This window comes from Mesoplodon bidens (assembly GCF_964165515.1).
Source record: "Mesoplodon bidens genome assembly, chromosome: 1".
In the NCBI taxonomy this organism is placed as follows: Eukaryota; Metazoa; Chordata; class Mammalia; order Artiodactyla; family Ziphiidae; genus Mesoplodon; species Mesoplodon bidens.
In genome coordinates this window covers 203974803-203991955 of record NC_138176.1, presented here as the reverse complement: position 1 = coordinate 203991955, position 17153 = coordinate 203974803, and the positions used below count along the sequence as shown (strand labels likewise).

Sequence of the window (17153 nt, the reverse complement as noted above, 5' to 3'; positions counted from 1 at the left end):
CAGTGAGCTTACAGTTTTAGGAGGGAACTAGAACATGTACACAGAGAGCCAGGATACACAGAATAAAGTGGGGTTGACAGCGAGGAATCATTTCTAAGTCAGATGATAAGGAGGGTTTATGGAAGAAGGAATTAGTACTTGAACTGGGCTTCGGAGGGCTGGTAGAATTACCCCAGATGGTGTTCATTTTAGGAAGAAAGGATTACAGGAGCAAAGGTGTTTGGAAAACAGAGGTACGTGATTTTAGCAGTGAGCATAGAGCGTGTGTTCAGGAAGGTGGGGGGAATGGGTGGTTAATATAATACAATTGGGTTTGGTGGTTTGTCAGTAACATTATTAATCAAATACTGAAGTGGCACATTGTTAAGTGGTTTTATTACTCTCAATAAAATTCATCATCATTGCTTTTGACGTATTTTCCTTTATTTAAAGAAATATTTTTGTCAAACTAATACACGCATACGGTTTTATTAAAAAATCAAATAAAATTGAAAGATTTTTATAGAAAACCCCTACACACCCTTTGGCAGCTCTTAATTTTCTTCCCCAGAGCAAATCAGTTTTCACTTACCTAGCTGTTCTTTTGGTATTTGCTTCCATTTGATAATATAATGTTTTATCTTGATCTCTCACTTTCAGACATTATCTCATTGCCTCCACTTACGAAATATGCAGAATTAGCTATTACATTGTTACTTACTCCAGTATCGTTCTATCATAATTTTAGCTGAATTCATAATTGATTTTTACCTTGTTAAGACTATGTGAGGGTGTGTGCCTGTGTGAAGTGCATTGCCTGATGTTAATATTTGTCTTAGGTTTATAGAAAATTATGTGAATGAAAATCTGCAATTTTTTTCAAATTGCTCCAACAAATCCACCATTACCTATTTTTTTCAACACATCAAATAATTTATCAATTCTTCATTTCTGGGGCGATTCCTCTTTGGCCCTTTTGCTTCTTCTCCCCCAGTAGTAGGTGTCACCCTGAGCCTCCCACACCAGTCTTCCTGGATCTGCTGTTCCCTGCAGTCCCTTCTCGTCTATTGTGTTGGACACTCAGCAGATCCCTTCAACCTGGAAAATACTGTCTTTTGGCCTTGGAAATGTACCTGTCTTATCTTTTATTGTGCCTTTAGAGGTTTGATAATTTTCTTTTAATTCTGTTCTCTGTGAAATTTAGTCAACTTTATTTTCCAACCTTGTTTGTTTAAATTTTAGCTTTTCGATTTTAATAGCCAACATATTTATGCTCTGTTTCAAAGTACTATGTTTTATAGCATTCTATTCTTATTCTTTCTGAGATACAAATAAGGCTTTTGGTGGTATGTGCTTGTTTGTTTTGGGTTTGGTTTTCTCCCCCTTATATTTCTTTTTGTATCTCTTTACTCAAACGTATGAGGATCTTTGGCTGCTGTGATTTAGGAATAACATTTTGTATGTGGGCCGGTGGGCTTGTCTACTGGTATACCTCACTTCAGGAAGATTAGATGGTGGGGATATAGAGAAATCTAGCTGTTTCATTGGGGACCCACAGATGTCAATGTGTGGACATATTTTTCTCTTCACCCATTGAGTTCCTCTAGAGCAGGAGTGGGAGGGAGGCGGGAAGTAAGCTAATGGACCCGTTAGCTCTTGGCACATTTTCACTAATCTTTACATTTTCAACTGTGTTCCTTGCTCCAGCCCTTAGCTATCTCAGATGTCCAAGAATACACTGACATTATGAAGAGCCTAAACTTCAGCACTCCTGCCTGCCGGCACGCTTGCCTGGGTGCTCGGGGTGGCGGAAGCTCCCTGGAGCCTGACGGGCTTTCAAACAGCCTGTCTGTTTTCAGTCACTTGCATTCACTTCTGAATGGCTTTGAAATCTCATCCCCTTCTGTCTTCTCTGCTGTACTTCTTTGGCTTGCGGGCGCTTATTCTTTTTAAACATCATTTTACTGTCATTTTAGTGGGGTCTTGGGAAGAATATGTGATCAGTTCGTCTCTGTAAATGGACATTCTCCTTTGCCTCCCCCCAGCATCCTTGATTTTAAATGGGATAGAATTTTACAATAGCAGCTGTTCAAAAATATGTGAGAGTTAAGTACCTGTGAATTTTAGCTTATGAGCATTTGATAATTTAGACAGCATCTGTTTTTCTTAAGTAAACCACCCTAGTAATGCCATTTTAATCAGTACAGTGCCTAATTGTAAAGAACTCTAATTTCATACACTGACTTGTGCTTGGGCCTTGTGCTGGTTTTCTTCATTACATGAGGTATTCACCAGATAAGTTTGAGTTAAGGCTGTCTTTTATCTATTCTATTGATATATATCATAATGTCACTTGTACTGTTTGACGTTAGCTGAGTGGTTTTGCCTTGCAAATTTTAACGTACTATGCAGATGTTGGCTAGTTATAATACTAGTTCTTAAGTCATTACTCCTTGGGTAGTGTGAGCTCCAGAGGAAGCGTATGAAATATCTCCTTCCCTAGGTTCATTCCTTCTTACTGAGTTCCTTTTCTTTCAAAATTATTCAACCATCACAAATTTGTTTCTATGAAAAAGAGAATCATTATATTAAACTCCAAGTTTAAGCCCTTTCCATTTTCAGTATATGCCTTTTACGTTTTCTATAAGCAAAGTCAAATATATAAATTATGCATTTTTTCTGGGTCAAGACCTAAACTCAGAGCAGAAAGCATTGCCATTTGCATATCTGTCCCAGCTGCCAGTCAGTCAGATGTGTGAACCCTCCACTGGAATAAATGAGAAATGTGGTGCCAGGAAACCCAGGTTTCCACACATGAGTTCATACATTTTGATGATATTCCAGTTTGGTTCTGCTTCCATCCAGATCCATGTGACAGGAAAAGCCTCATTCTTGTTTATAATCCCCTATAATCTCTAAGAGTGTAGATCCTGATAACTAGATGATCGTTTGTTTGCTGAGTACACATATAAGTATTTTCCTCTTAATGACCTTTGACACTGTGGTGAAATGGTATTAGGTAGTGAGTGGGATTATGCAAATTTGGGAAGAGAGGTCATGACTGAGCAAAGTTATTCTGCATTAGAACAACTGGTCTTGAGGTACCTGTGTGAATATGTGTGTATGTAAACTTACTGAAATCTTCTATCTACCTTGTCTTTTCAACTGTGTTCTCTTTATCCTTGATTGTTGGCTTATACCTTAAATTCTTGTCATTTTAGTGAGTTATTAAGAGGAAAAGTAGATAAGCTCATTTTTTTGGTACATGGTAAATGACTGATATGTATTATTATTGAGGTGATTGTTTAAAAATATTATATGTGGATGGGTACATGTTTCTGGAAGTACATTTCACTTTTTACTATATATACTTTTTTTTTTTAAAACACATGAAAATCTATTCAACATCATTAGTCATTAGGGAAGTACAAGTTAAAACCACCATGCACTACCACTTACACATTATCAGAATGACTAAAATTAAGACTGACCATACAAGTGTTGGTGATGATATAAAGGAATTAGAGCTCTCACACACTGCTAGTATGAATGTAAAAATGGTACAGCACTTTGGAAAACAGTTTGACCGTTTCGTTCCTTTTTTTAAAATGTATCTACTTTTTAAAATTGAGGTACCTTTGATTCACAAAATTATATTAGTTTCATGTGTACCACATAGTGATTCCAAATTTTTATAGATTATACTCCAAGTTATTATAAAATATTGGCTATATTCCCTGTGCTGTGCAATATATCCTTGTAGCTTTTTTATTTTATTTTATTTTTATTGGAGTATAGCTGCTTTACACTGCTGTGTCGCTTTCTGCTGTACAGCGAAATGACTCATACATATACATATATCCCTTCTTTTTGGGATTTCCTTCCCATTTAGTAGATAAACTCATCTTTAACTGAAAGTTCTCATCTAACTTTTTCCTACACTGGATTTTAGAGCCAACAGAATTTCCTTATTTATTGAGATACAATTTACACACCATAAGGTTGACCCTTTTAAAGTGTACAATTCAGTGGTTTTTGTGTATTCATAGAGGGCAGTCATCACTACTATCTGGTTTTAGAACAGTCTTATCGCTCTGAAAAGAAACTGCAAGGCCATTAGTAGGCACTCCCCATTCCTTCCCCACTTCCCCCCTCCACTGCTACCAGCCCTAGAGAAACACTAATCTACTTTCCACCTATATAGATTTCCTATCATGGCCATTTCTTATCAATGGAATCACACAATATGTGGTCTTTTGTGACTGTCTGCTTTCACTTAGCATAAATTTCAAGGTTCATCCATGCTGGAACATACATCAGTACTTCACTCCTTTTATGGCTGGGTAATAGTCTACTGTATGACTATACTACATTGTATTTATCCACTCATCCACTGATGGACATTTGGGTTGTTTTCACCTGTTGGCTAATAGGAATAATGCTGCTATGAACATTGATGTACAAGCTCTTGTGTGGACATATGTATTAATCTCTCTTGGGTATCTACTTAGGAGTGGAATTGCTGAGTCAAATGGTGACTTTAACATTTTAAGGAACAGTTTTCCAAAGTAGTTGTACTATTTTATGTTTTCATCAACAATGAATGGAAGTTTTAATTTCTCTACATTGTTGATAGTACCTATTAATGTCTGTGTTTTTTTATTTTCATTATCCTCATAGTACAGACAGTAAAGTTTTGTAATAGCATGAAGATTATGGGCTTGAAGAGGAAAAAGAGAGACCCAGCAGCTCCAAGTCCAAGAAGATAATGTCTGTTGGGGACTTTTGGAACAAATTATTGCAAACTGAGTGAAATCCTCAGTAAATTCTGCATTTTTCATGAATGCTTTTGTGAGGAGGTCTTGTTTAGATTGAGCTGGAAGAGGGAAAGAGAGAACAGCCAACAAATGAGTTATTAAAAAAAAAAGTAAAACAACTTGTATCAGTAGAATCAACTCACATAAAATAGTGACAATTTGTGTAAAGAATATCAGTTTGAAGGGATGCCAAGTGATGAGCTTGCTAGACACCTGCATCTCTACCTGAACTGAGTTAAGCTATGTCCTGAACCCCTGCTTTGCTGAGACCATGGACATAGTCATGTTTTACACTGAGTCCGTAAACAATTTGAAGACTTAAGGGGAAGGAGAAGACATCCAGAACAGTCTTAAATAACTCTGGGCTTGATGGTTTGGTGTCCTGTAACTTAAACCAATCCAGTCCACTTACAGCTGAGCACAAGCGTCAGCTGGATCAGTAGTGGAGGGTGGATAGAATAGTAGTGGTATCATTTGCACTGAAACTACGTATTTACTGTACTTTGCTCACTTAATATAGCATTAGATTTATGGAGAAAGCCACGTTTTATTGGCTGGGTTATTGCCAATACTGTTGAAGATTAGCATCATTGTGGGAGGCTCCCCCTCCTATATGCTATGAAGGTTTTTCCCATGCTCCTGTGTACAGGCATTCCCACATTATAAACAGGTTCTTCAGCTGTTATATGCTTGTGTCTAACATTTAGCCTAGATGTGAGCTCTTAGTTTTGATATTTAGATAGACTATTTTACATGCTTGTTATATACATATATATATATATATATATATATATATATTTTTTTTTTTTTGCCGTACGCAGGCGTCTCACTGCTGTGGCCTCTCCCGTTGCGGAGCACAGGCTCCGGATGCGCAGGCCCAGCGGACATGGCTCACGGGCCCAGCCGCTCTGCGGCATGTGGGATCTTCCCGGACTGGGGCACGAACCCGTGTCCCCTGCATCGGCAGGCGGACTCTCAACCACTGCACCACCAGGGAAGCCCACTTGTTATATTTTTAATCTATGTCTTCGTCCCCACTGACAGGCATTCAGCCCTCAGTGGATGCCCACAGAAAAGGTATGCTGATCTACTACTTAGGACTCATGAAGAGTTAGTTTTTGGCTATAGGACTGAAATGTGAAGTATCACCTAACTCTTTGTTCTGCGCCCTTTGCCTTTGCTTTAACATGTGGGTTCCTTCTGGGAGTGGGAGTGTCAGTGTAGATACCAGCTAATTTGGCAATAAACACACCTCTGCATCTTGCAGAAGCTAATCAGAATAAAAAGATTTGTAGTTTCCTTAATAGCATCTAAGAATAGGCTGTAATTTATTAATTTTTATTAGTCACTTTATCATCCTGCCCTTTGAGAAATTTGCGTGAGGCTTCTGAGAACGTTGTCACGGGCAAGGGTTGCAAGAGAGCTGTAAAAATATAACCTCTCCTTTTATGTGGAAAAATACCAATTCCATTAATCATAAGATATCATTATGTATATAAACTTCTCGTCACTCTAAAGAAGCGATTCCAGCCCTGAGGAATGAAATGCGGGGGTAAGATTCAGGCTAATCCAGGGTAGCTGGCGTTTTATGATTATTTTTCCCATTCTTCTGTGAATGCGTATTTAGAAAGAAATATAGTTCGTGTTTCATTTATTCTTACATGTTGTATGAAACATTTTGTGACCTGACACTCTTGTAGGCTTTTATTAATATGCTGTTCCCCACATACTCCCCAGGACCTAAGAAGCTATAATTGATTGTAAATGAATGAAGATTCCGACCCCCGACTACTCACCAATTTTGCTTGTTTATTTGTTGACTCAAGAAACATTTCTTAAATATTTACACGTCTGAGACAGTGTGCTAGGGGCAGTGTAATAACGATGCTAGGCAAGCTTTGTTGGAGTGCACTGATCAGGTCATGCGCTCTTGAGGTCAGACTGCCGGAATCTGAGTTGCAGCTCGGTTACGTGGTAGCTGTGTGAACATGGAAGAGTTAATTAATCTCTCCCTTTCAGTCTAGTCGTCTCTAGCCGGGGGTGCCTAAGATTCCTATTGCTGCTGTGGCAGATTACCAGAAATGTAGTGGCTTAAAACATCACACGTTTACCGTCTCCTTGTTCTGTGGGAAGTGTGTGAGCTCAGCTGGTTTCTCTCCCCAGGTCTCACAAGGTCAAAACCGACGTGTCAGTCAGCCTGAGTTCTTGCTGCTTCCAGGCTCATTCGGGTTTGGGGGAGTTTTCAGTTCCGTGTGGTTGTGAGGCCGCGGCCCCTGTTTCCCTGCTGGCTTCTCCGCTTTTGGAGGCTGTCCATATTCTCAGGCTTGTGACCTTCCTCCGTCTTCAGGGTCAGCAGCAGCTCACTATTCTGTCTGGTAGATTAGCAAGTTTTCAGAAATCCTTGTGTGAGACTTAACGAGGAAATAAAAAGCTACTTCAGTGAATCTGGCGCCATGAAGCTAAATATTTTGGTTCTTTTAATGGCTGACCTTCTCACGGCCCTGAGATATATCGTAGTAGAGATTAGCATTTTGCCATTTGTTGTTTCTTTTTCTCCTTGAGGCTAAGATTGTATGTACAGTATACAGTATAACTTCGTGGCCACTGAAAAGTCAAAGCACATGACAAGCACTGGGATAAATGTCCAGATTAGAGTTAGGTGCCATCCCGTGATGTAGGTCCAGCATTGTTGATTAGGATCCTAATCTCTTTTTAATGAGAGCAAATACTTGTCACATGGTTCAGCGTTTGCTACCTAATCTGGAGCAAAAGTTCTTACGGTACAATCTTCTTCAACTGCTGAGTAGTTTACCTGTATACCACACGTACTGTGTGCTAGTTTTTTGTTTGCAGTTTAGCTTAAAAAATGGGTCAGATTCAGCCAACAATGAAAATCTTTTAAGAAACATGAATAATTTGAAGTGGCACTTTTCACTAATGGAAAAAGTTAGTTCTTGTCCTAGGAAAAGATTGATGTTAAGGAAAATGGTGACTGTTTCAATTATTAACCATTATTCCATCTGCAAAGTTTTCTTAAGCCTTTTGGATTAATAAATTATACACATCCTAATTTTTATTCCAATTTAATTCTAGAAGTAACCTCAAGTTTAAAACAGTTAAAATATTCTAATACATCCACAGAGGCGCACTTCACTCCTTCTGAGGCCTTTCTGTGGAATTTTATTGCTGAGTATCCTTCCTCTCTGACCACCAAAGGATTTCTTATCATTTAAATACTCCCTGTAGTATAATTCCTATGTAACACCCTGACCCAGCTAGTTCTGTAAATGGACTAAATTAGTCCACATTTCTTTTAGATATTTTTGATATATAGATGTCTCTTTATTCCTATAGTATTAGGTCTTACTGGGTGTCTTAAAATTGTGCCTTAAATGTGTATCGATCTATTAAAACTACTTCTTGATCACTTTTTATATGCCAGGCATTGAGGGGCTTTAAAAGATGTTTAAAACTCAATCTCCAACTCTGAAAGAGCTTACATTTGCCAGTTTGTGGATTTTTTTTTTTTTTTTACTTTAACTTCCTCCAAACATCAAATGCATTGTCAACCAGGCCTTCCTGACGATCTTATTTATAACTAGTCACCACGCCTCACCCTGGCCAGTACTCCCAGTTTCTTCTAGCCCTATTACTATATTTATTTTTTAATGTCTCATCCACGAGAATGTAAGTTCCATCAAGGCAGGGATTTCTGTTTTGTTTACTGATGTATCCCAAATGCTTAGAATTGTGCCTGACATAGAGTAGTTACTCAATAGCTACTTGTTGAATGATTGAATAAGTATTCCATACACATATTTTTCATGTGTAAAACAAACAGGACACATTGAAACTCTATCCAGAATCTGCTCACGTCTCACCATCTTACCACTGGCAACCTGGTCCAGGCCAACTGGCCTTTCTCCTCTGGGAGTGTCACAGTGGTCCTCTAACCAGAGTCTCCCAGCGTTCAGCTATGTCTCCCACAGTTGGGATTCAGTACAGCAGCCAGAGTGGTCCTTTCAAGTCTCCCCACAGCTCAAAACCCTGACATAGGGGGAGAAGAAAAACCCATGACTTATAAGACTGTAATGATCTGCCCTGTCCACCCACTGCCCTCGCTGTCCCCTGATTTCATGTCCTGCCACTCTCCCACCTTCCACCCCTTGGCCCCAGCCCCAGGACCCACTTAGGGCCCTAACACTTGTGTGTCCACTGCTTAGAATGCACTTTGGTCTTTCCTTCAGCTCTGCTCGGTTGTCACCACAGCTGAGAGGCCTTCTCGACTTTGATAAGGTAAACACAATCACTACCTCCTTAAGAGGCCTTCCCTGCCATCCCTCACTCCTGCATCGCTCTGCTTTAGTCCCCCCGACACTGCTTTATGTTTCTTCATAGCACTTCATAGCATAAATCAAAAAAATTTATTTGATTTTTGTCTGTCTCCCCCCAAGTAGAATATGCTTCATAAAAGCATGACGTTTCTTTTGTTCAGTGCTATATTCCTGGTGTTAGAGACAGTCAGACACGCAGACAGCATGTGATCAACACCACACACAGTGTGCCATAAGTATACGTTAGGAATCAATGTACCCAAGATAGAAGCATGGCTAACACTTGTTTATGATGTGAGACGTTGAGGGAGACATTGTCATAACCAATATAAATGCAAGAACATGAATGAATAGGGCACTTCTTATTATATTTAGGTACCAGCGAATCAGAAAGTAATGCAAGCAATAATAATTATTATGAATTTTGCTTCTGGAAAACATCAGAAGGCATCTCCTTAGGCACATTCACACCCACGCTCCCCCACTGAGTGCTACGCTGGGCATTCTTCCACAGTCCCCCTCTAAACGTGTGGAGCAGTTATTAATCTTACGTATAGGAAATCTCGTCTGTGGGGTTGCTGTAGTCAGACAGTAATGGTGATATTTACCCCATATTTCTGGAAACGCAGTGCACATGGCAGATTCTCAGTATTACGGTAGCACGTAATTAATCAGTATGGAAAGAGGCGAGTAGAAGTGTCACGCTAATGAAGTAAGGTCTTGACAGCACTGTCGATGTATTGGAACAAATTCAGGAGGTAAATTATGAATATTTAAGGTCCAAACGTGATGTCCTGCTGCCAGAGCCGCCCAAGTAGAAGACACACGTGTCCTCACCCAGCGAGTGAACCAGTGAATCTGTCTTCCGTCAGAGGCAACAGAAATGCTCTTGGGTAGAAGGAGATAGATAGATATTTTCCCTCATATTTATTTTTGCTTTTGGAAAACATATTTAGTGATTCTTTCATTCATGCCGTAAAGGATTTCATGGTATTTTGTTAAGTTGGAGATTCTCTGAATAGATGTCTCCCTTCCCATTTTTTGTCAGTTTTATTTCCTGGGAAATTATTCATTGTATTTCAGAATATTAGAAGTATGATCAAAGTACTGCTGCTTTTTCAAAGATGTCATAAATTCCTAACTATGTTGAATATATTTTTTTCATCTGGTGTCTTCACACATTGCCTGCCGTAGGATCTGAGGTTTCATTTCAGAGCCAGAAAGAAGGGCAGGGGTGCATTGTCAAGGCTGTTGGAAAGCTGTTGCTCGTACCCTGAAATGCTGGGAATTAATCCACAATTTTAGAATGAGAGCACACACCCATGAAAACATCCAGACTCACTTTGGATGAGTCACCATAAAAAAAAATAGGAGTACATTTTCTCTTGGTTCATATTTATGTGATATAAAGGCATGAGAAATGGGTAGTCTTCAATTCATTTTTAATCATTCCAAACTTAATTATTTCCATTTCTTATGTATTCCTGGTAGGCAAGATCATAGTCCAGTGGAAAATAAGGCCATCATATGCAACATACCACATGGCTTTATGGATTATCAGAGTATTTGGATATGATATCTTTTTTAAATGTAACAAGTTAATATGAAAAACTTCTAGAATCAAGAAATCTCTTTTGCCCTAAACATTATAGTTTATTGAGTCACATTGTTTGTGATCAGCAAGAAATAATTATCCCAATCATAAATAGAATGTTCTCCAGTATGATTCTACCAAAGATTGAAATCTACACGTTTTTGGCATTGCTATTTTTGACAGCATCACTTATTCTAATATTCATAAAGGTTAGGTTTGGATTAGGGTTCACATTAAAAGACATTTCACTAAAACCTCAGTGTGCTCATAAAACCAAATTAATGAAGGTAAAGCAAAAAGTGATTTTGTTTATGTAACAAATACTTAACACAGCACTTAGTATGTGTCAACCACTCTGTTTTCAGTACTCTACAATTGTCAACTCATTTAATCCTCATCACAACCCTACTGGATAGTTACTATTACCACTTACAAATAAGGAAACAGTTTAGTGAAGAGTCTGAGGTCACACAGGTAGTAGGTGGCTAAAGCAGGATCCTAACCCAGAAAGTGGCTCCCAAGCCTGCATCCTTATCCTGTGCTCTACAGACACTCAGTAGCAGTCTGTGACTTTCTGTGTGTTTTCTGTGTTTTCATTTCCTGTGATGGCACATTACCTATGTATCTTGTAATGCTGACTAATCAGTGTTAACAATCAGTCCTCTTCCTTTGCATCTTATTTGCCTCACTTTTCTGTTTCTTCTACTCTTGACTGGCTAAAGCAGCTGGCCTATCTAAATTAAAGAATCCATTGTGTGTTAAATATAACTGGATTAAATTTTTATTCTCTTACACATCCGTCTAAAGAATGGATTATCATTATTCCCCTTAAGTATTCGCTGTAAAAGATTTGTATTTTCCTCTGATAGAAAGTAGTATACAAAATTACTTAAGGTAGCAAATTCACTGTATTTAAATATTGACAAAACAAATCTTTGAGAACTGAGGAGAACTTTTCACATGTCTGCCTGTGAATTTTGGCACATCGTTGGATATTTTTGGCTTTATACAAGGTTATTAGGCTTTTGTATGAGGCACGTATCAAATTCTAAACTATATGATGTGGGCGATTAAAAAGCTGTGTAAAAATTAAAAGTTTCCTTCAGTTTTCTCTGTGCACAGATTCCTGATTACTAAGTTTGGTGTCACTCATGGTAATCCGGGAAGGTCTCTTGTATCAAATTTTATTCAACCAGGAGATTCTTGTTTTTAACAGACTTGAAGACAGAAGTCAAATGGAAGATTCCACTATGAATAAAAACCCAACCATTATCTTTATATGTGTCATGAAAACACAAAATTGTGAAATAGTAACCTATTTTATGCACTGAATAAAAAGCTTGTGGTTTTAAGGATGTCTTGAATAAGTTAGTTATTCTTTAAAGTCAAATGCTTGAGGATCAAAGAAAAGGCAAAAATGCCTCTTTATAATGCTGTATCTCAGTCCCTGGGAATGATTTTCTGAATTAAGTGTTATAATGTGTTGTACCTGTGTATCTTTGTTATTGTTACTGTAAAATATGCCTGAGAACATTTTTTGTTCTTTTTTCTTTCCAGATGACAGAAATGATGCTCAGGAGAGTAGCTTAAGAGCCTTAATAAAAGAGCTGCCAGACACCCACTACTGCCTCCTCAAGTACCTTTGCCAATTCTTGACAAAAGTAGCCAAGCACCATGTGCAGAACCGCATGAATGTTCACAATCTCGCCACTGTATTTGGGCCAAATTGCTTTCAGTAAGTTATTGAAGTTTTGCTGTTAATATCATCACGTATCGCCTTTTCCTTTAAAACTGCCTGAAATCGCTGCAATGTAGAAACATACTTCAGACTAAAAAGTCAACCAATTTATGTTGGAGAAGTTCCATTTTTGGTATTGGGCATTTTAGCCTTTTTTTCATCCCAATTTTGAAGAAGGAAGCTATGCCTTTTTATGAAACTAATTTGTAATGTTTCAAACAACCTCATTTAAAATTCTGGAAATGAGTTTTACTTTCATTAAAATGGACATTTAAAAAAATCTAATCTTAAACATTGATTAGAAAAAAGGGAAGGAGTTTGATATAGTAATTTTTTTAATAGTGATAAAGTTCAAATCATTGCTAATAGATGGAAAATAACAAGCAGAATATGTCAGTGAGAGAAAAATGTAACCTCAGCTACATTTACTTATTTTCTAGGAATAGACCAGAAATAAACTAGTCTCCTTGGTAGGTGCTATATTTCTAGCCACAGAACTTTGGTAAAACTTTATATTTTCCCTGTTATTCCTTAAAGCTCCTTTAATCATTGATGCATGAACTATGATCTTGTAGACCAGAGACTTTGCTTTTAACTCCCCTATTAATACCTCTGATATCAGACATGTTCCTTCTACTTATAAGGAGAGAGAAAGAAAGACCACTCACACTTTAAAGCTCTCAGAAGTTCTCAGCAAGTTTTCTTTGTGTTTTTTTTAAAATAGTATATCTGCTTATCCACTCCATTTATCTACAGACTCATTCAGCTGCCCGGAACTAGTAATATTACAGTTGTCAGAATGACTCTAAATATAAACTCTGGCTTAGATCATAGTGGCTGTGGAGAGAAATTCTACCTTGAATAACTAATCCCCCTTGTAACCTTAGAGATTTACATTTTAAATAATGGCATAAGATATGTTAGGGTCTTGTGAGTAGCTATCTCAGACATGGGTTCCACTAACATCTTATTCAGGAGCCCTGTGATAGTAAAAAGACTGTATTTGTTCTTTTTACACTTATCTGCAGAGTAAACCTTGGGTGACCTACGTGTAAGAAATAAAGGTAAGTAGAAAACTGTTCAGTAATTTTGAAACCCTAGATTCTAGAAGAGGTGAAAATGAATTTGTAAATAGAATGCTTATCTAATGACATACGGATCATACTTCATTGCTGACTTGTTGGATTGGGCTTGATCTGGAATTTCTGGTAACCTGCTTCAATTAGTCAGTCATAATATCCAGTGAGAAATGAGTTATATGGTCTTTTAATCAGTATAGCTTTTCAGATTTTTTATTGTGGTAAAATAAACATAATATAAAGTTTACCATTTTTACCATTTTGAGTATGCAGTTCAATGGCATTAAGTACATTCACATTGGTGTGATCTACTAATTGATGTGTATTCCTAAACTTTTGGATTTTGAAGTCACTATTAGGTACTTTTCTCACTGAAATAGAGTATAATAGTTATGGCAGGTAGTGTTTATTAAGAACTTACTAAGTACTGTACTCATTTATCTGATTGAGTCCAAAGAGGGAGAGATGGTTTATTTTGAACTTGAAGTTCGCCGATTTAGGACAAGAAAATAGTTACTTCAGTTCCTGTGATCACAGTTAGGTCAGTGACCACAGTTAGTCCATAACTGTTATAAAAATCATCAGTAGAAAGCCTGCCATTTAAGGACGGGTCTCTCACCATGAACCACTGAAAGACAGATGAAATACTTTTCAATAACTTAGGTGAATACAATGTATACATAATATGGTCAGTAGAGGGGGATTTTTTTCTGAAAAGGGGAAATCCTCATGAAATGTTATTTTTTTAAAGGCTATAAATTTTAGATACAGAATGATAGTGTTATGAAATATACAATAATAAAACTGGAAGGAACATACCAATAATATATGATTGGTATTCTGGATGCTGGGCTTCTTGGTGACTCTTAATTACCAGGTTTTCAACATGTACTTCCAGTTATGGGTTATTAAACTTAGATGATTGGGTAATATTATCACTGTAAAATATTCAAACAATGTAGAGGTATATAGAATAAAAATGTCATCCATTTGTTCCTCCCATTCCAACCTCTTCTCTTTAGAGGTAAAATCAGTAAAATACATACCGGTAGATACGTATCCTTCTCTTTTGGGGGGTGGGCACGCTGTGCAGCATGCGGGATCTTAGATCCCCCATGAGGGATGGAACCCGTGCCCCCTGCAGTAGAAGCACCTAGTCCTAACCACTGCACCACCAGGGAAGTGTCCCCTGATTCTTCTTTTTGAACATAGCCATAAATCTTTTTTTTTTGGCCATGCTGCGTGGCATGCAGGATCTTAGTTCCCTAACCAGGGTTTGAACCTGCCCTCTGCAGTGGAAGGGCAGAGTCCTAACCACTGGACTGAGGGAGAAGTCCCATAAATCTATTTTTAAATATAAATGGGATTAAGATATATTGTGAAGCTTGATTGTTTTTATGGTAACACTAGAACTTTTTTTTTTTTTTTTTTTTTTTGCGGTATGTGGGCCTCTCACTGTTGTGGCCTCTCCCGTTGCGGAGCACAGGCTCCGGATGCACAGGCTCAGCAGCCATGGCTCACGGGCCCAGCCGCTCCGCGGCATGTGGGATCCTCCCGGACTGGGGCACGAACCCGTGTCCCCTGCATCAGCAGGCGGACTCTCAACCACTGCGCCACCAGGGAAGCCCTACTAGAACTTTTAATGACAAAATATTTATATACCTTGTAGAAGTTCTTTAGGTCTCTTGTCCATTATAAAGATTACAAACATTTTCTCCCATTCTGTTGTTTGCCTTTCAGCTTTATTTATGGTGCTTTATAAATTGTTTTGATTTTAATTTACTTAATGTGTCAACTCTTCCTCTTTTTATCAGAATTTAGGTCTTAATATTTCTAAATAATATTAATAATGTCTTGCTTAATACTAATAATATCATAAAGGTATTACAAAACATTTTTCTTTTGTCATATTTATAGGCTTTATGATTAGGTTTTTACTTTATCTAGAATTTATTTTTTAATTAACTAGTTTATTTATCTATTTTTGGCTGCGTTGGGTCTTTGTTGCTGCGTGCGGGCGTTCTCTAGTTGCAGCGAGCGGGGGCTACTCTTCCTTGTGGTGCACGGGCTTCTCACTGCTGTGCCTTCTCTTGTTGCAGAGCACGGGCTCTAGGCACATGAGCTTCAGTACTTGTGGCATGTGGGCTCAGTAGTTGTGGCTCGCGGGCTCTAGAGCACAGGCTCAGTAGTTGTGGTGCACCGGCGTAGTTGCTCCGCGGCATGTGGGCTCTTCCCGGACCAGGGCTCAGACCCGTGTCCCCTGCATTGGCAGGCGGATTCTCAACCACTGCACCACCAGGGAGGTCCTAGAATTTATTTTTGTATCTATCACATATGGATCCAGTTTGATTTTTCTTCAAGTAGATAGCTAATTGTTACCAAATCATTCATTGAGCAGTACATCTCTTTGCTAATTTACAATGCCAACTCAGTCACATATTAACTTCCTACACATACATGAGTTTGTTTCTGGTGTTTGTATGGCTTCTTCCTGTTTTCCATATTTCTATTACATTTACCCTTTCAGAGGAATTTTAGAGTCTCCATGGTAAGTGGTATCTCATTGTGGTTTTGGTTTGCATCTCCCTGATAACTAATGACATTGAATATCTTTTCATGTGCTTATTGGCCATTTGTGTATCTTTGGAAAAATGTCCATTCAGGTCATCTGCCCATTTTTAGTTGGATTTTTTGTCTTTATTATTGAATTGTAAGAGTCTTTTCTATATTTTGGATATAAGTCCCTTATCAGATGCAGGATTTGCATATATTTTCTCCTATTCTATGAGTTGCCTTTTCATTTTCTTTATTGTGTCCTTTCAAACACAAAATTTTTAATTTTGATAAAGTCCAATATATCTAGTTTTTCTTTTGTCACTTATGCTTTTGGTGTTGTATCTAAGACGATTTTGCTTAACCCATGAAGACTTTTTTAAGAGCTTTATTGTTTTAACTCTTACACTTAAGTCTATGGAGTTAATTTGAAGTTAATTTTTGTGTGATGTAAGGAAGGAGTGCAGCTCCATTCCTTTGGGTGCAGTTGTCCTATTGCCATTTGTTGAAAAGACTGTTCTTCTCCATTGAATTGTCTTGGCACTCTTGTCAGAAATTGGTTAACCATATGGTTAGCGTTTATTTATGGACTTTCAGTTTTATTCCATTGATCTATTATATATCTATCCTCATGCGGTTACCACACTGTATTGATTCCTATGGCTTCTTAGTAAGTTTTGAAATCAGGAAATGTCCATCTTCCAACTTTGTTCTTCTTTTTCAAGATTGCCTCTTGCATTTCCATATAAATCTTCGGATCATATTGTAAATTTCTGCAAAAAAAAAAAGCCAGCTGGTATTTTGATAGGAATTCTCTTGAATATGTAGGTCAATTTTGGGAGTATTGCCAGCTTAACAATATTGAATCTTCTAATCTATGAACATGGGATGTCTTTCTACGTACTTATGTCTTCTTTAATTTCTTTTGACAATGTTTTATTGTTTCCTGAGCACAAATTTCATACTCTTTTGTCAAATCTATTCTTAAATGTGTATTCTTTTAGATGCTATTCTAAATATGTTTTCTTAATTTTATTTTCAGATTGTTCATGGCTAGTG

The 17153-nt window shown here is 37.8% G+C and overlaps 1 protein-coding gene across 1 annotated transcript in view; it reads left to right on the top strand.

The window, feature by feature from the left end:
* The window catches only part of FAM13A (family with sequence similarity 13 member A), a 329540-nt gene that overhangs the window by 45809 nt on the left and 266578 nt on the right, over positions 1-17153 (top strand). The window contains exon 4 of the mRNA XM_081232918.1: positions 12282-12459. Within this exon, the coding sequence (XP_081089044.1) occupies positions 12282-12459 (178 nt within the window). The remainder of the gene's footprint in view (positions 1-12281; positions 12460-17153) is intronic.